The sequence below is a fragment of the Tachyglossus aculeatus genome, chromosome 2 (genome assembly GCF_015852505.1).
Source record: "Tachyglossus aculeatus isolate mTacAcu1 chromosome 2, mTacAcu1.pri, whole genome shotgun sequence".
NCBI classification, from domain to species: Eukaryota; Metazoa; Chordata; class Mammalia; order Monotremata; family Tachyglossidae; genus Tachyglossus; species Tachyglossus aculeatus.
Window position 1 is genome coordinate 166797105 of NC_052067.1, and position 17779 is coordinate 166814883.

Here is a 17779-nt window from a genome sequence, read left to right on the forward strand (position 1 = left end):
TGGAGACTTGTCGGCTCCTTGAGGGCGGAGATCATGCATGTTCCCTCTACTGAACTCTCCCAAGCACTTAGTACGGTGCTCTGCCCACAGTAAACTGTAAGCTCCTTGAGGGCAGGGATCATTTGAGAAGCATCATGGCCTAGTGACAAGATCATGGGCTTGGGAGTCAGAGGACGTGGCTCCTAATCCCAGCTCCACCACTTGTCTGCTGTGTGACCTTGGGTGAGTCATTTAACTTCTCTGTGCCTCAGTTTCCTCATCTGTAAAATGGGGATTAAGACTGTGAGCCCCACATGGGACAACCTGATTACTGTGTTAGAACAGTGCTCGGCACGTAGTGAGTGCTTAACAAATACCAACATTATTATTGGAACAGTGCTCGGCACATAGTAAGGGCTTAATAATAATAATGATGGCTTTTGTTAAGCATTTACTATGTGCAAAGCACTGTTCTAAGTGCTGGGGGGGGATAAACATGGGGCTCACAGTCTTATTCCCCATTTTACAGATGCGATAACTGAGGCTCAGAGAAGTGAAGTGATTTGCCCAAGGTCACATGGCAAACATGTGGTGAAGCTGGGATTAGAACCCATGACCTCTGACTCCCAAGCTCGTGCTCTTTCCACTGAGCCACCCTGCTTAACAAATACCATAATTATTCTTATTCTTATTATTATTCGTATTTACTCTATTGTACTCTCCCAAACACTTAGTACAGTGCTCTGCCCACACTAGACTGTAAGCTTCTTGAAGGCAGGGCTCTCCTCTACTAAGTTTACTACACTCTCCTAAACCCTTAGGACAATGTTATGCACATTGAAAACGGTCAGATCCTATAAATCAGGGATTATTTCCTCTAAATCTATCAATCAGTGGTATTTGTTGATCATTTACTGTATGCAGAGCACTGTCTTGAGCAATTATCTACTGTTCTCTCTCAATTAAATCTTCATTAAACTGTAAAATAGTCCTGGAAGGCAGAGGGAGTATTATTATCTGGACTTCACCGATTAGCAGATGACAAAGAGAGGTGACTAAAATGTGGTAAACGGCGAGTCTCCTGTCAGTTTTGAAAAGGAAAGTCAATAAGTTGAACCATTCAACCTAGGCATTTGTTGTCTTCAGAAATGGAGCTGGCTATCTAGAGCCTCTGTGCCCCTGCAACAAAGCCACAGAAAAGTACTTAGTTTTAATCTTAATTTCCTGCGGTACTAGGTTGGAGAGATAATTCACAGATAATCCCCAAACCTAATATAGCTAGCACTTTTTAGCTTTCTTCCTCTCTCCCTGTGTAAGCATTTCACCGCCAAGCAGAATTGCCCCCAGATGATTTTCATTTCTTTTAAAAATCTCCCTCACCAGCTCGGGGATGCAAAAAGCGGGAAAGCTGGTTTGAGGGTGGAGGGAAAGGATAAGGAGCAACTGGATAACCAGCACCCCTCTTTTTATGGTATTTGTGAAGCACTTACTCTTGGTCTCCCCAACCCCCCCTTCCCTTTTTATAATAATAATAATAATAATAATAATAATAATAATAATCATGGTATCTGTTAAATGCTTACTATGTGCCAGGCACTGTACTAGATGCTGGGGTGTATACAAGCAAATCAGATTGGACATTGTCCCAGTCCCACATTGGGCTCAGTCTCAATCTCCATTATACAGATGAAATAACTAAGGCACAGAGAAGTGAAGTGACTTGTCCAAGATTACTTACTCTGTGTCAGGCACTGTACTAAGCGCTGGGGTAGACACAAGTTTGAACACAGTCCCTTTCCCACATGGGCCCACTGTTGGGTAGGGACTGTCTCTATATGTTGCCAACTTGTACTTCCCAAGCGCTTAGTACAGTGCTCTGCACACAGTAAGCGTTCAATAAATATGATTGATGATGATGATGGGGCTAACAGTCTCAATCCCTATTTCACAGATGAGGGAACTGAGACAAAGAGAAGTTAAGTGATTTGCCCAAGGTCACACAGCAGACAAGTGGCGGAGCCCCTGATTTTTCTTTATTTTTCAGTGATGTCACCTAGTAAATAGTAGTAGCAACGGTGTTTAGTGCTTAGTGCAGTGCCCTGATCTTCCTAAAGGAAAGATCATCAAAGCATAAAGCACCCTCCCTGCTCACAAAGAGTTCATAACCAAGTAGGTAACCAAGACCTAAAAAAAAATCAGCAAACAGTGGAATCAGAGGGAAAACATTCGTCCATTCAGTCAATCATATTTATTGGATGTTGACTCTGTGTAGAGCACTGTACTAAGTGCTTGAGAGAGTACAACACAACAATAAACGGACACATTCCCTGCCCACAACAGTGACAATTTTGTTTGCTTTTCTGGTGCCCCTTAAGTGTTTACTGTGTACCAGATATTGTACTAAGCGCTGGGTTAGAGAAGCAGCGTGGCTCAATGGAAAGAGCACGGGCTTGGGAGTCAGAGGTCACGGGTTCAAATACCGGCTCCACTAATTGTCAGCTGTGTGACTTTGGGCAAGTTACTTAACTTCTCTGTGCCTCGGTTACCTCATCTGTAAATTGGGGATTAAGACTGTGAGCCCCACGTGGGACCACCTGACCACCTTGTATCCCCCCCAGCGCTTAGAACAGTGCTTTGCACATTGTAATAATCAATAAATATAATAAAATAACGAATAATTATAATATATATAATAATTATATAAGTAATAAAATAAATCAATCAATAAATACGATTGATGATAGTAAGCGCTTAACAAATGCCATCATTATTATTATTATTATTATTATTATTATTATTACCAGGTAATCACTTTGGACACAGTAACTGTCCCATGTGGAATAAGAGACAAAACTAGTAGGCAAAATGCATGTTGAATCCCCGTTTTATAGATGACTTTGAGCCCCATGTCAGAGAGAGACTGTCCAACCTGATGAACTTGTATCTCCCCCAACGTTTAGAACAGTGCTTTGCCCATAGCAAAGACGAACAAATACCATTATTATTATGAGGTAAACGAGGCCCAGAGAACTGAAGTGATTTGCCCCAGGTCACCCAACAGGGCTTCAAGGCTGTCCATCCATCCCCTCGCCCCCTCCTACCTCACCTCCCTTCTCTCCTTCTCCAGCCCAGCCCGCACCCTCCGCTCCTCCGCCGCTAATCTCCTCACCGTACCTCGTTCTAGCCTGTCCCGCCATTGACCCCCGGCCCACGTCATCCCCCGGGCCTGGAATGGCCTCCCTCTGCCCATCCGCCAAGCCAGCTCTCTTCCTCCCTTCAAGGCCCTGCTGAGAGCTCACCTCCTCCAGGAGGCCTTTCCAGACTGAGCCCCTTCCTTCCTCTCCCCCTCGTCCCCCCTCCATCCCCCCATCTTACCTCCTTCCCTTCCCCACAGCACTTGTATAAATGTATATATGTTTGTACATATTTATTACTCTATTTATTTATTTATTTATTTATTTTACTTGTACATATCTATTCTATTTATTTTATTTTGTTAATATGTTTGGTTTTGTTCTCTGTCTCCCCCTTTTAGACTGTGAGCCCACTGTTGGGTAGGGACTGTCTCTATATGTTGCCAATTTGTACTTCCCAAGTGCTTAGTACAGTGCTCTGCATATAGTAAGCGCTCAATAAATACGATTGATGATGATGATGATGGCGGAGCCGGGAGTCCTTTGACTCCTAGGCCCGTGTTCTAGCCATTAGACCACACTGCTTCCATCGAATGTACCTTTATGCACCAGTACTGTGCCCACAGGTGATGGATCCAGCGCTTAGAACAGTGCTTCACACATAGTAAGCGCCTAACAAATGCCGTCATTATTAAATATGAATAATCTGTAGGCGTCACACACCTCTGCTGCCGAATATTCTCTTTTCTTTAATTGGAGGCACTAACCTTTCTGTAACTCAATATTTCCTCATAATTAGTCAGTAGTGACAGTAGTGAAAGTGAGCTACTAGCCCGTGAAGTAGTAGTAGTTCAAATCCCGGCGCCTCCAACTGTCAGCTGTGTGACTTTGGGCAAGTTACTTAACTTCTCTTAACTTCTCCCCTCATCCCCCTTTCCATCCCCCTCATCTTACCTCTTTCCCTTCCCCACAGCACCTGTATATATGTATATATGTTTGTACATATTCATTACTCTATTTATTTATTTATTTATTTTACTTGTACATATCTATTCTATTCATTTTATTTTGTTAGTATGTTTGGTTTTGTTCTCTGTCTCCCCCTTTTAGACTGTGAACCCACTGTTGGGTAGGGTCTGTCTATATGTTGCCAAATTGTACTTCCCAAGCGCTTAGTACAGTGCTCTGCACACAGTAAGTGCTCAATAAATCCAATTGATTGATTGATTGATTGATTGATTGATTCTCTGTGCCTGTTACCTCATCTGTAAAATGGGGATGAAGACTGTGAGCCCCCATGGGACAACCTGATCACCTTGTAACCTCCCCAGAGCTTGGAACAGTGCTTTGCACATAATAAGCGCTTAACAAATACCATCATCATTATTATTATTGTAGCCTCCCCAGCGCTTAGAACAGTGTGTCGCATGTAGTAAGCGCTTAACAAATGCCATCATCATCATTATTATTCGTATTAGTATTAGTATTATTAGTCTTTTAGACTGTGAGCCCACTGTTGGGTAGGGACTGTCTCTACATGTTGCCAACTTGTATTTCCCAAGTGCTTAGTACAGTGCTCTGCACACAGTAAGCGCTCAATAACTAGGATTGATTGATTGATTGATTGATAGTAATAGTAGTAGTAGCAATAAGTTCGTTGTGGGCAGGAGACGTGTCTGCGTCTGCCAACTGTGTTCTATTTTACTCTCCCAAGCACTTAGTACAGTGCTCTGCACACAGTAAACGCTCAAAAAATACCATTGATAGACTGATTGATTGCACGCATGGCCTGGTGGGAAGAGCAGGGCCCTGGGAGTCAAAGGCCACAGGTTCTAATCCCAGCTCCGCCGCATGTCTGCTGTGTGACCTTGGGCAAGTCACTTCACTTCTCTGTGCCTCACTTCCCTCAGCTGGAAAATGGGGATGGAGACTGTGAGCCCCATGTGGGACAGGGACCATATCCAACCCGATCACCTTGTATCTGCCCCAGCGCTTAGAACAGTGCTTGGCATAGAGTAAGCGCTTATCAAATACCATTGTTACTGTTATTATTATGATCAGCCAGCAGAATAGTGATAATAGCTACAAGCCAGTAGTGAGCTCGAGCCAGTAGTGGTAGTAGTCTGGTAATTGTAGAGACAACTTGTTGCAGGATTCTGTACTAAGTTCTTGGTCATTCATTCAGTCATATTTATTGAGCACTTACTGTGTGCAGAGCACTGTACTAAGTGCTTGATGAGAACGAAGCAGAGAAGCGACGTATTCCCAGCCCACAAGGAGCCGACACTCCCTTCTGCGTCTCCCTAACTTGCTCCCTGTATTCATCTCCTCTCCCAACCCCACGGCATTTGTGTCTGTATAATAATAATAATAATAATGGCATTTATTAAGTGCTTACTATGTGCAAAGCACTGTTCTAAGTGCCGGGGAGGTTACAAGGTGATCAGGTTGTCCCACGTGGGGCTCACAGTCCCCATTTTACAGTTGAGGTAACTGAGGCACAGAGAAGTTAAGCGGCTTGCCCAAGGTCACACCGCAGACAAGTGGCGGAGCCGGCATTCGAACCCACATCCTCTGACTCCCCATCCTGTGCTCCTGCCACGGAGTCTTTTCCTGATAAGGGTGGTATTTTTTTAAGGTATCTGTTAAGTGCTTCCTGTGTGCCAGGCACTGTTCTAAGCGCCAGAGTAGATACAAGACAATCAGGTTGGACACAGTCCCTGTCCCATATGGGGCTCACAGCCTCCATCCCCATTTTCCAGCTGAGGGAACTGAGGCCCAGAGAAGTGAAGCGACTTGTCCAAGGTCACACAGCAGACAAGCGGCGGAGCTGGAAGGAGAAGCCTTTTGACTCCTAGGCCTGTAACCTAGCCACTAGGCCACACTGCTTCGCGTGGCGGGAAAGGGTCACTGGTGGGGTTGGTGGGGTTGAGGAAGGAGTGCCAACACGGACACCTGGGTTCCTGAGGAGTGTGGGACAACCTGATTACCTTGTGACTACCCCAGCACTTAGAACAGAGCTTGGCACATAGTAAGTGCTTAAGAAATACCATCATCATTAATATCACTATCAATAAAAGTATTAATCAATAATATTATTAATAATCATTAATGATTAATTATATAATTAATTATATTAATTATAATTAGATTAATTTAATGACAACAACAACAATAATAATAATAATAACAATAATAACAATAATAATAATAATGTGATTTGACACTACTGGGCCACCTAGTGGACACAGCCCATCTCTGCAGGCATATTCTGAGCCAAGGACCCAGGATCCTTTGGGACCAATTTGCTCAGGTTTGTTTTTTTTGATGGTATTTGTTAAGTGCTTACTATGTGCCAGGCACTGTTCTAAGCACTGGGGTAGAAACAAGCTAATCAGGTTGGACACAGTCCCTGTCCCACATGGGGCTCACAGTCTCCACCTCCATTTTCCAGCCGGGGAAACTGTGGCCCAGAGATGATGGTATTTGTTAAGCGCTTACTATGTGCCCAGCACTGTTCTAAGCGCTGGGTTAGATACAAGGTCATCAGGCTGTCCCACCTGGAGCTCACAGTCTTGATCCTCATTTTATAGATGAGGTATCCGAGGCACAGAGAAGTGCCCAAGGTCACACAGCAGACAAGTGGCGGAGCCGGGATTAGAACTCACAGCGTCTGACTCCCAAGCCCGGGCTCTTCCCACTAAGCCACGCTGCTTCTCAAAATGAAGCGACTTGCCCAAGGTCACCCAGCAGACAAGTGGTGGAGTCGGGAGGAGAAGCCAGGTCCTTCTGTCTTCTAGGGCCGGGTGATAGCCACTAGGTCATACTCTGTTTGTGGCTAATAATAATAATAATAATAATAATAATAATAATAATAATAACAATAACAACAATAATAATAATAATAATAATGATGATATGATGATGATGGCATTTGTTAAGCACTTACTATGTGCAAAGCACTGTTCTAAGCGTTGGGGGGGATACAAGGTGATTAAGTTGTCCCACGTGGGGCTCACAGTCTTAACCCCCATTTTACAGATGAGTAACTGAGGCTCAGAGAAGTTAAGTGACTTGCGCAAGGTCAACCAACAGACATGTGGTGGCGTGGGTTTCGAACCCATGACCTCTGACTCCAAAGAGTGGCTTTCCACTGAGCCACGCTGCTTCTCTGGCGACTGAATGCGAAGGCTGGTGAGGGAGGGGGGTGTCTCTTCAATCTGTTGTCCCCACACTCTTCCTCCCCCCACAGCCCTCCCTTGGAGTGAAGAAGCCCACCAAGGCCCTGCTCTTTGTCATCCTGTGTCTGGTGGGGCCCTACTTTGCCAGCGGAAGCTTCAACCCCGTGTCCCTGTGGGCGAATCCCAAGTACGTCCGAGCTTGGAAAGGAGGCACCGGGGACTGCAAGATGGGCGGGTAAGAGAATGACGGATCGGCGCTGCCTCTTCTGCGAGAGGTCCCTCCGTCCTAATCAGCAACAGCCGGTTCCATGTCCCTAGAAAGCCCCAATTTGGCCTCCACGACGATGGCTCGTGAGGTGGGGCCTCACTGCATCGGACGATCGAAGGGCGGGGAAATGGCGGCACGACAGGGAAAGGGACATGGAATCTGACTATTACTCTATTATTATTACTCTATTTATTACTCTATTTTACTTGTACATATCTATTCTATTTATTTTATTTTGTTAGTGTGTTTGGTTTTGTTCTCTGTCTCCCCCTTTTAGACTGTGAGCCCACTGTTGGGTAGGGACCGTCTCTATATGTTGCCAACTTGTACTTCCCAAGCGCTTAGTACAGTGCTCTGCACACAGTAAGCGCTCAATAAATACGATTGATGGTGATGATGATCTGACAGGATTGGAGCTCTCACTAAACAATTCAACCGGAAATTGCTCCCACGGGGGCTTGTCTCATCGGGTGCTGGGACCGGAGGATTTGCGGGGAGGAGGAGAAGGAGGAGAAAGCTGAGGAGGAGGAGCAGGAGGAGGTAGAGGTGGAGGGTGGAGGGATGAGAATGCCTGATTCCCAAATGTGGTTTCTATGGTGACTGTAGAGCGTGAACCTCATTAGCTGCCGACTCCAGGACAATCACTCCTGAGCTTCCCTCATCTCCCTCAATGGCTGGGTGGGCTGGCAAGATCATGGCTACCAACTATTTGGGACTAACCTTCTCACTGTCCCTCCATCTTGTCCATTTCGCCACCTACCTGTCTCCCACATCCTGCCTCAGGCCTGGAAAGACCTCCCTCTCGTATCCGACAGAAAATGGACTCTCCCCACCTTCAAAGTCCTATTGAATAATAATGATGGCATTTGTTAAGTGCTACTATGTGCCAAGCACTGTTCTAGGCACTGGGGTAGTGACAAGGTCATCAGAGTGTCCCACGTGGGGTTCCGCAGTCTTAATCCCCATTTTACAGATGAGGTAACTGAGGCCCAGAGAAGTGAAATGACTTGCCCAGAGTCAAACAACTGATAAATGGCAGAGCTAAGATTAGAACCCATGACCTCTGACTCCCAAGCCCCTGCTCTTTCCACTAAGCCACGCTGCTTCTCAAGGAACATCTCCTCCAAGTGGCCTTCCCTGACTAAGACCCACTTTTCCTCATCTCCCACTCCTTTCTGCATCACCCTGACTTGTTTCCTACATTCATCCCTTCTCCCAGCCCCACACCACTTGTATCCTTATCTGTCACTTATTTATTTCTATTAATGTCTGTCTCCCCCTCTAGACTGTAAGCTCGTTGCAGGCAGGGAATGTACTAAGCGCTTGGGAAAGTACAATACAACAATTAACAGTGACATTCCCTGCCCACGATGATTTTACAGTCTAGAGGGAGGGAGACAGTCACCAATACAAATAAATAAAATGACAGATATGTACATAAGTGCTATGGGGCTGGAAGCAGGGAAGAGCAATGGGAACAAGTCAGGACGACACAGAAGGGAGTGAGAGATGAGGAAAAATGGGGCTTTGTGTGAGAAGACCTCTTGGAGGAGATGTGCCTTCAATAAAACTTTAAATTGGGGGAGAGTAATTGTCTGGCGGATTTGAGGTGGGTGGGCATTCCAATCCGTCACCAAAACCTGCTGGTCTCACCTCTGCAACATCGCCAAGATCCGCCCTTTCCTCTCCATCCAAACTGCTACTCTGCTGGTTCAATCTCTCATCCTATCCCGACTGGATTACTGCATCAGCCTCCTCTCTGATCTCCCATCCTCCTGTCTCTCCCCACTTCAATCTATACTTCACGCTGCTGCCCGGATCATCTTTGTGCAGAAACGCTCTGGGCATGTTACTCCCCTCCTCAAAAATCTCCAGTGGCTACCAGTCAACCTACGCATCAGGCAAAAACTCCTCAGTCTCAGCTTTAAGGCTGTCCATCACCTCGCCCCTCCCACCTCACCTCCCTTATTTCCTTCTCCAGCCCACCCCGCACCCTCCGCTCCTCTGCCGCTCCTCCTCACTGGGCCTCGTTCTTGCCTGTCCCACCATCGACCACTGGCCCACGTCCTCCCCCTGGCCTGGAATGCCCTCCCTCCGCACATCCGCCAAGCTAGCTGTCTTCCTCCCTTCAAAGCCCTACTGAGAGCTCACCTCCTCCAGGAGGCCTACCCAGACTGAGCCCCCTCCTTCCTCTCCCCCTCCCCATCCCCCTATCTTACCTCCTTCCCCTCCCCACAGCACCTGTATATATGTTTGTACATATTTACTACTCTATTTTACTTGTTCATATTTACTATTCTATGTATTTTATTTTGTTAATATGTTTTGTTTTGTTGTCCGTCTTCCCCTTCTAGACTGTGAGCCCGCTGTTGGGTAGGGACCGTCTCTATATGTTGCCAACTTGTACTTCCCAAGTGCTTAGTACAGTGCTCTGCACACAGTAAGCATTCAATAAATATGATTGAATGAATGAACGAGTGAATTCCAGGCCAGGGGCAGGACGGGGGCCAGGGGTCAGTGGCAAGACAGGCGAGGTGGAGCCACAGTGAACAGGTTAGCACCAGAGGAGAGAAATGTGCGGGCTGTGTTGTAGAAGGAGAGAAGCCAGGTGAAGTAGGAGGAGGCAAGGTGTTGGGCTGCTTTGAAGATAATGGTGAGGAGTTTTTGTTTGATGCGGAGGTGGACGGACAACCACTGGAGTTTTTTGAGGAGCGGGGTGACTTGACCTGAACGTTTTTGTAGAAAAGTGATCCAGACAGCGGAGTGAAGTATCAACTGGGGTGGGAAGAGACAGGGGGCTGGGAGGTCAGCAAGGAGGCTGATGCAGAAATCCAGTAGCGTTAGGATGTGTGATAAATGGCAGATAAATGGATGGAGAAGAAAGGGTAGATTTTGGCAATGACGTGACAGGATTTAGTGACAGATTGAATATGTGGATTGAATGAGAGAGAGGAGTCAAGGATAACACCAAGGTTACAGACTTCTGAGACAGGAAGGATGGTGGTGCCGTCTACAGTGATGAAAAAGTCGGGGAGGACAGGTTTGGGTGGGAAGATGAGGAGTTGAGCCCCATGAGGGACTGTGTCCAACCCGATTGCCGTGGCTCAATGGAAAGAGCACGGGCTTGGGAATCAGAGATCATGGGTTCAAATCCTGGCTCTGCCAATTGTCAGCTGTGTGACTTTGGGCAAGTGACTTCACTTCTCTGTGCCTCAGTTACCTCATCTGTAAAATGGGGGTGAAGACTGTGAGCCCCATTTGGGACAATCTGATCACCTTGTATCCTCCCCAGCACTTGGAACAGTGCTTTGCACAAAGTGCTCAACAAATGCCATCATTATTACCTAATATCTAGCCCAGTGCTTAATTCATTCAATCGTATTTATTGAGTGCTTACTGTGTGCAGAACACTGTACTAAGCACTTGGAAAGTACAATTCAGCAACAGATAGAGACAATCCCTACCAACAATGGGCTCATAGTCTAAAAGGGGGAGACAGACAACAAAACAAAACTATAACATCAAAATAGATAAATAGAAAAATAGAATATAGAGCCTGGGACCTAGGAATTGCTTAACAAGTACCCTATAAAAAATGATAACAATAATGAAAGGTGCCTGTGAGTTTATGTTATCATATTAATCAGACCACAAGTTATCTTTTTCAAAATAGAGAAGCAGCGTGGCTCAGTGGAAAGAGCCCGGGCTTTGGAGTCAGAGGTCATGGGTTCAAATTCCGGCTCTGCCAATTATCAGCTGTGTGACTTTGGGCCAGTCACTTGACTTCTCTGTGCCTCAGTTCCCGCATCTGTCAAATGGGGATGACGATTGTGAGCCCACCGTGGGACAACCTGATCACCTTGTAACCTCCCCAGCACTTAGAACAGTGCTTTGCACATAGTGAGCGCTTACTAAATGCTGTCATTAAAAAGCTTGGGGTGGGGCAGTGTCTTCCTTGCAAATTCCTTTCTGTCCCCTTCCTCCCTCTCTCCCTTCCTCCCTCCCTCAGTACGTTCTCCTCTGTCAGGGAGCTCCCGGGACCCGAGCAGGGGGAGAAACTGAGGACCGCAGCCTGCGCCAGTGTCCAGGGCTTCCCAAAGTCTGTGCGGACGCCAACGGCCCGGTCTGTGTCTCCCTCCCTGCCCCTTCATGCGGCACTTGTCCTCTGCCCATTCCGGCCCCCAAAACTCCCCGCCTCGCCTTACCCTCTTCTTTCCTCCCTCAGCTTTCCTATCAGGTCTTCCTAACACCCCCACTGCCCCCCACTTAGGGACAAAATCATTTATTATTATTATTATTAATAGCAATAGTAATAATGGGATCTGTTAAGTGCTTACTATGCGCCAGGCACTGTGGTAAGCGCGGGGGCAGAGACATGCTAATTGGATTGGATCCAGTCCCTGTCCCCCATGGGGCTCACAGTCTTGATCCCCATTTTCCAGATGAGGAACTGAGGCCCAGCGAACTGAAGTGACTCGTCCAAAGTCACATAGCCAGACGAGTGGCGGGGCTGGGATTAGAACCCTGGACCTTCTGACGCCCAGACCCGTGCTCTAAGCACTCTGCCATGCTGCTTCTCTAACAGACAAGGCTCCTGCATGTGTGTGTGTGTTTGTGTGTGCGTGTGCATGCGTGCATGTGTGTGTGCATGCATATGCATGCATGTGCAGATACATGGGGGTGGCCTTGGACTCCCACCCCCAAATTCTGGATCCATAATCCCTCCCTGCTCTGCCCTTTCCCAGCTCAGCTTGAGTTTTTCCTGGCCTTTCTCCTCAGAGTCTCCCTCCTCCCGCATCTTCCTCCCCCTCCCCAGATTGTGACGTTATAGAGAAGCAGCATGGCCTAGCGACGTGAGCCCTGGCTTAGGCATCAGAGGATGTGGGTTCTAATTGCGACTCTGCCACTTTTCTCTCGTGTGACCTTAGGCAAGTCACTTCACTTCTCTGAGAAGCAGCGTGGCTCAGTGGAAAGACCACGGGCTTTGGAGTCAGAGGTCATGGGTTCAAATCCCCGCTCTGCCATTTGTCAGCTGTGTGACTTTGGGCAAATCACTTAACTTCTCTGGGCTTCAGTTACCTCATCTGTAAAATGGGGATGAAGATTGTGAGCCCCCGTGGGACAACCTGATCACCTTGTAACCTCCCCAGCACTTAAAACAGTGCTTTGCACATAGAAAGTGCATAATAAATGCCATCATTATTAGTATTATTATCATTCTCTGGGCCTCAGTTCCCTCATCTGTAAAATGGGGATGGAGACTGTGAGCCCCATGTGGGAAAGGGACTGTGTCCACACTGATTATCTTGTATCTATCTCAGCACTGAGTTCAGGGCCTGCCACAAAGTAAGTGCTTAATAAATACTAGAATTAATATTATTAGGTACTTGGGACCACAGTATGCCAGGAAAGTCAGTAATTGAATGCTTACTGTGTGCAGAACACTGTACTAAGAACTTGGGAGAAGACAGTAGAACAATAAACAGACATATTCCCTGCCCACAAGGAGCAGTCCAGAGGGGGAGACAGGCATTTATAGAAATAAATAAATTACCTGTGAAGCCACCTTTTCCCTCCAAACAAGAAGCCTGTTGTGGACAGGGAACATGTCTGCTAACTCTGTTGTAATCAGTCAGTCAGTCAATCATATTTATTGAGCGCTTACTATGTGCAGAGCACTCTACTAAGCGCTTGGGAGAGTACAATACAACAATAAACAGACACATTTCCTGCCCACAGGGAAGCAGTTTGCCCTAATGGAGAGAGCATGGGGCTGGGAGTCAGAGGGTTATGAGTTCTAATACTGCCCCTGCCAGTTGTCTTCTGTGTGACCTTGGGCAAATCACTTCACTTCTCTGTGCCTCAGTTCTCTCACCTGGAAAATGCAGATTAAGACTGTGAACCCCACCTGGGCCAAGGACTGTGTCCAACACGATTATCTTGACTCTACCCCGGTTCTTAGAACAGTGCCTGGCACATAGTAAGCGCTTGACAAATACCTTAATAATTATTAATTAGTTCATTCATTCATTCAATCATATGTATTGAGTGCTTACTATGTTCAGAGCACTGTACTAAGCACTTGGGAAGTACAAGTTGGCAACATATAAAGACAGTCCCTACCCAACAATGGGCTCACAGTCTAGAAGGGGGAGACAGAAACCAAAACAAAACATGTGGACAGGTGTCAAGTCGTCAGAACAAGTAGAAATAAAGCTAGATGCACATCATTAAGAAAATAAATAGAATAGTAAATATGTACAAGTAAAATGAATAGAGTAATAAATCTGTACAAACATATATACAGGTGCTGTGGGGAGGGGAAGGAGGTAGGGCAGGGGGGATGGGGAGGAGGAGAGGAAAAAGGGGCCTCAGTCTGGGAAGGCCTCTTGGAGGAGGTGAGCTCTCAGTAGGGCTTTGAAGGGAGGAAGAGAGCTAGCTTGGCGGATGTGCAGAGGGAGGGCATTCCAGGCCAGGGGGAGGATGTGGGCCGGGGGTCCATGGTGGGACAGGTGAGAACCAGGTACAGTGAGGAGGTTAGCGGTGGCAGAGGAGTGGAGGGTGCGGACTGGGCTGTAGAAGGAGAGAAGGGAGGTGAGGTAGGAGGGGGCGAGGGGATGGACAGCCTTGAAGCCGAGAGTGAGGAGTCTAGAGACTCTCAGATGCTCAGTTCAGTGCTCTGCACACAGTAAGCACTCAACAAATGCCATTGACTGATTGAATGATTTGTCAGTAGCGGGGCCTAGAGGAAACAGCCCAAGCGAGGGAGAGGAGAGGAAGGAGCTGAGGAGGCAGGATTCTTGCTGCCCTAAATAAAGTAGAAGAAATCCCCAGGCCCTGCCTGCCCATCTGTGGCTAGGACTGGTGGGGAGAGGAGGAGGAGGCGGCCTCTCTTTTTAATAGAAAATAAATGAAAGCGAAAGCCTGGGCTTTGGGGCTCCTGTTGTTATGATGAGCCAGGAGAGGTGGGGCTGGGTATTCATTTTATTGAAAAAAATTAGGAAATAAATTCCCCAATGCTAGGGCTTTCCCGGGTCTCTGGATATGAGTAGTCGGGAGAGGCAGGAGTGGGCATTTGTTTGATATAGGAGAAGCAGCATGGCTTAGTGGCTTTGCCATTTGTCTGCTGTGTGGCCGAGGGCAGGCCACTTCATCATCATCATCATCATCAATCGTATTTATTGAGTGCTTACTGTGTGCAGAGCACTGTACTAAGCGCTTGGGAAGTACATTTCACTTCTCTGGGCCTCAGTTACCTCATCTGTAAAATGCGGACAAAGACTGTGAGTCCCACATGGGACAATCTGAAAACTTTATAACTACCCCAGGGCTTATAGCAGTGCTTGGCACGTAGTAAGCACCTAACAACTGCCATTAGTATTACTGTTGTTGTTTAAAAAGAGATAAAAAATAAATTCCCCAACCCTGGGGAATTTCCTATCTCTAGAGATGGCTGTTCAGAGGCGGCGGTGGCATTCTTTTAATCGAAAAATATAAAGAAAGCACTGGTGAGCCTGGGTTTTCTCCCTCCCAGGCCCCGTCTCCTACCTCCTCGGGGTCTCTCCACCCTTTCTGTGTATCTCTCTGTGTCTCTCTGCCCCTCTCTTTATCTCTCCACCCATCTTTGTGTCTCTCTGACCCCTCTCTGTGTCTCTGTGCCCCCTGGGTGCAGAGCACTGTGCTGAGTCCTTGAGAGAATGCAATATAGCATGGTTTAGTGGAAAGAGCATGGGCTTGGGAGTCAGAGGTCATGGGTTCTAATTCCAGCTCCACCACTTGTCTGCTCTGTGACTTTGGGCAAGTCACTTAACTTCTCTGGGCCTCAGTTACCTGTAAAATGGGGATTAAGACTGACCCCCATGTGGGACAACCTGATAACTTTGTATCTACTCCAGCACTTAGAGTAGTGCTTGCCACGTAGTAAGCGCTTAACAAATCCCATCACCAAAATCAATTTGACAGATGAGGAAACCAAGGATCCCAGAGAAGTAAACAGGTTCTCCCAAGGCCGCACAACAACACTGTGGCCATCTTGAGACTTGAACCCAGAGGTTTTGACTCTCAGTCGAGGCCAAGTGGCCTTCTATTCATTCATTCAATCTTATTTAGTGAGTGCTTACTGTGAGCAGGGCACTGTACTAAGCACTTGGGAAGTACAAATCGGCAAATATAGAGATGGTCCCTACCCAATAACGGGCTCACAGTCTAGAAGGGGGAGACAGACAACAAAACAAAACAAGTAGACAGGTGACAATAAGCTTGCTGTGGGTAGGGAATGTGTCTGTTGACTGTTGATTGTACTCTCCCAGGCACTTAGTACAGTGCTCTGCACACAATAAGTGCTCAATAAATAGCATTGACTGACTGACTGACTTCCCAGGATCTCCTGGACTCGAATGAACTGTGATCCCAGGGTTCCTCAGCCCCCGCTGTGTCTCTCCACTCCCTCTTCATATCTCTCTGTGTCTCTCTACCCCCTGGGAGTGGGGACGGTGGGGAGAAAAGTGGCAAAAAGAAGGGGAGAGAGTTGAGGGTTCAGTTGGGGCCCCTGGTCTTCATCTTGCAAAATGGAATGAGCCGACTCTGTCCCCCGATTCTCCTGTCCAGCCTGTATTTTTTTTTTATGGTATTTGTTAAGTTCTTACTATATGCCAGGCACTATCCTAAGTGTTGGAGTAGATGCAAGGTCATCAGGTTGGACACAGTCCCTGTCCCACACGTGACTCACAATTTTAATCTCCATTTTACAGATGAGGTCCCTGAGGCTGAGACAAATGAAGTGACTTGCCCAAGGTCACACAGCAGACAAGTAGCAGATGGAGGATTAGAACCCAGATCCTTCCAACTCCCAGGCCCGGGCTCTATCGCAGCCCTCCCAAGTTCAGTTCTCTCAAGACTACTGTTTTTGCTTCACATTTTAAGTGTGGTGGATTTTCACTAGCCTGTAAGCTCCTGGTGGGCAGGGACCATGTCTCCCTATGCTAATAATAATAATTATTGCATTTGTTGAGTGCCTATTATTTGCCAAGAGCTGTACTAAGCAGTGGGGTAGACATGAGGTCATCAGGTCCCACATAGGGCTCACAGTCTAAGTAGGAGGGAGAACAGGTATTGAACGCCCATTTTACAGATGAGAGAACTGAGGCACAGAGAAGTTAAGTGACTTACCCAAGGTCACGCAGCAGGTATGTGGTGGAGCTGGAATTACAACCCAGGCCCTTTGACTCTCAGGCTATTGGACTCAATCAATCAATCATATTCATTGAGCACTTACTGTGAGCCAAGCATCTCCCCATGTCTCCCCACCCCTCAAGAACCTCCAGTGGTTGCCCATCCACCTCCGCATCAAACAGAAACTTCTCACCATGGCTTCAAAGCCGTCCATCCCCTCGCCCTGCTCCTACCTCAACTCCCCCTCTCCTTCTCCAGCCCAGCCCGCACCCTCCGCTCCTCTAATGCCAAACTACTCAGTCAATCAATCAATCGTATTTATTGAGCGCTTACTATGTGCAGAGCACTGTACTAAGCGCTTGGGAAGTACAAATTGGCAACACATAGAGACAGTCCCTACCCAACAGTGGGCTCACAGTCTAAAAGGGGGAGACAGAGAACAGAACCAAACATACCAACAAAATAAAATAAATAGGATAGAAATGTACAAGTAAAATAAATAAATAAATAAATAAATAGAGTAATAAATATGTACAACCATATATCCATATATACAGGTGCTGTGGGGAAGGGAAGGAGGTAAGATGGGGGGATGGAGAGGGGGACGAGGGGGAGAGGAAGGAAGGGGCTCAGTCTCACCATACTCACCGTACTCACCGTACCTTGCTCTCATCTTTTTCACCGCCGACCCCTTTCCCATGTCCTCCCCCTAGCCTGGGACCCTCCCCGTCCATATCTGCCAGACCATCACCCTCTCCACCTTCAATAAATTATTAAAGTCACGTCCCCTTCAAGAGGCCTTCCCCAATGAAGCCCTCTTTCTCCCAACTCCTTCTCCCTTCTGCCTCATCTCCGCACTTAGATCTGTGACCTTTGGGCATTTGCTATTTGCCCCACCCTCAACCTCACAACACTCACTTTTAAGTGAAGCAGCGTGGCTCAGTGGAAAGAGCGCGGGCTTTGGAGTCAGAGGTCATGGGTTCAAGTCCCAGCTCCACCAATGTCAGGTGTGTGACTTTGGGCAAGTCACTTCACTTCTCTGGGCC

At 47.1% G+C, this 17779-nt stretch overlaps 1 protein-coding gene across 1 annotated transcript in view; it reads left to right on the forward strand.

The window, feature by feature from the left end:
- The window catches only part of BCAT1 (branched chain amino acid transaminase 1), a 77464-nt gene that overhangs the window by 32574 nt on the left and 27111 nt on the right, over positions 1-17779 (forward strand). The window contains exon 6 of the mRNA XM_038771452.1: positions 7366-7529. Within this exon, the coding sequence (XP_038627380.1) occupies positions 7366-7529 (164 nt within the window). The remainder of the gene's footprint in view (positions 1-7365; positions 7530-17779) is intronic.